Source organism: Mandrillus leucophaeus, unplaced genomic scaffold (assembly GCF_000951045.1).
Source record: "Mandrillus leucophaeus isolate KB7577 unplaced genomic scaffold, Mleu.le_1.0 Scaffold428, whole genome shotgun sequence".
NCBI lineage: Eukaryota > Metazoa > Chordata > Mammalia > Primates > Cercopithecidae > Mandrillus > Mandrillus leucophaeus.
In genome coordinates, this window is record NW_012104565.1 from 1,337,335 (window position 1) to 1,338,749 (window position 1,415).

At 53.6% G+C, this 1,415-nt stretch overlaps 1 protein-coding gene across 1 annotated transcript in view; it reads right to left on the minus strand.

Moving 5' to 3' along the window:
* FAM65C (family with sequence similarity 65, member C) overlaps nt 1-1,415 on the minus strand; it is a 131,098-nt gene that overhangs the window by 47,924 nt on the left and 81,759 nt on the right. Inside the window, exon 3 of the mRNA XM_011993226.1 lies at nt 810-956. Coding sequence (XP_011848616.1) covers nt 810-956 — 147 coding nt within the window. The remainder of the gene's footprint in view (nt 1-809; nt 957-1,415) is intronic.

Consider the following 1,415-nt stretch of genomic DNA (forward strand, 5'->3'; position numbering starts at 1 on the left):
TATATATATTAGCCTGGTGTGGTGGTGTGCACCTATACTCCCAGCTAGTCGGGAGGCTGAGGCAGGAGAATTGCTTGATCCCCAGGGGCAGAGGCTGCCGTGAGCTGAGACTGCACCATTGCACTTGAGCCTGGACAACAGAGCAAGACTCCATCTCAAAAAAAAATTTGTGGAGTGACTCATTCTTCCTGTGCGGGCCTCAGCCCAGCTCATCAGTCAGTCTCTGAGCAAGTCTGTCCTTCACTCAGACACCCACTGCCCTGACCTCCTGTGTGTGTGAGCTCACAGTTCAGGCTCCCACTGCGGGGCCTTTGCCCGTGCTGTTGCCTCTGCCTACAACGCTTGTCCCCCAGAGGTGAGCATGGTGGCGCCTTTTCAGACCGTTTGTGTGTCAGACACTGTCAGTACCTCCTCGGTGACTGCCAGGATCATCCTGTCTGCTGAGGCCCTCGACATACCGTCTCTCTGTTACCCTTCTCCACTGCACTCAGCACAGGTGGAAGTTCCATGATGGACTGCATGATTGATTGCATTGCTTCTTGATTGATAGCATCAAATCTGCTCCTCTGCACTGCATGCTCCACAAGACCAGAATCCTCCTGCCTTAGTCACTGCCAGGTTTCCAGTGCCCAAGAACCGGGCTGAGCACATGGCTGCACCGTGACATACTTGTTGACTAAACGAATGACCAGTAACTTAACCTGTCACCTCTTGTAGACAAGACCCACCCACGCTTCCCCAGGAAGAGACAGAGAGGAGGCGAGGTAGAAGAATGCACTTCTTAGAAGCAGCACACAGCCCAGCCTTACTTGAGGCCTCTTTTCAATGCTTCGAAGATCTTCTTCACCTGCTGGGGCTTGGGGTCTGCACAGACCGACCCCTTTCGCAGCGTGCCGTACAACTTGGAGGATTTTGCAGGCATTCGCGATCTCACGGAGTTCCTGTTGATGGACTTTCTGTGAGAAGGGGTGGAGAGGAAGAGAAATCAGAGCCCGGTCCTGACAAAGCCCTCTCCAGGGGCAGGCACTTTGGAAATAGTGACCAGAGCCACAGGGAGTCAGGAGACCCGGCTCAGTCCCACCCCCATCACCACCAAGCAGTGTGGTCTCCAGAAAGTTATGGAGCCTCTCTGAGCCTCTGCTTTCTCATCTGTATAATAAGGATCTGGGGCCGGGCACGGTGGCTCATGCTTGTAATCCCAGCACTTTGGGAAGCTGAGGCAGGTGGATCACCTGAGATCAGGGGTTCAAGACCAGTCTGGCCAACGTGGCAAAACCCTGTCTCTACTAAAAATATAAAAATTAGCCAGGTGTGGTGGTACATGCCTGTAATCCCACTTACTCCAGAGGCTGAGGCACAAGAATCGCTTGAACCTGGGAGGAAGGAGGTTTCAGTGAGCCGAGATTGCACCACTG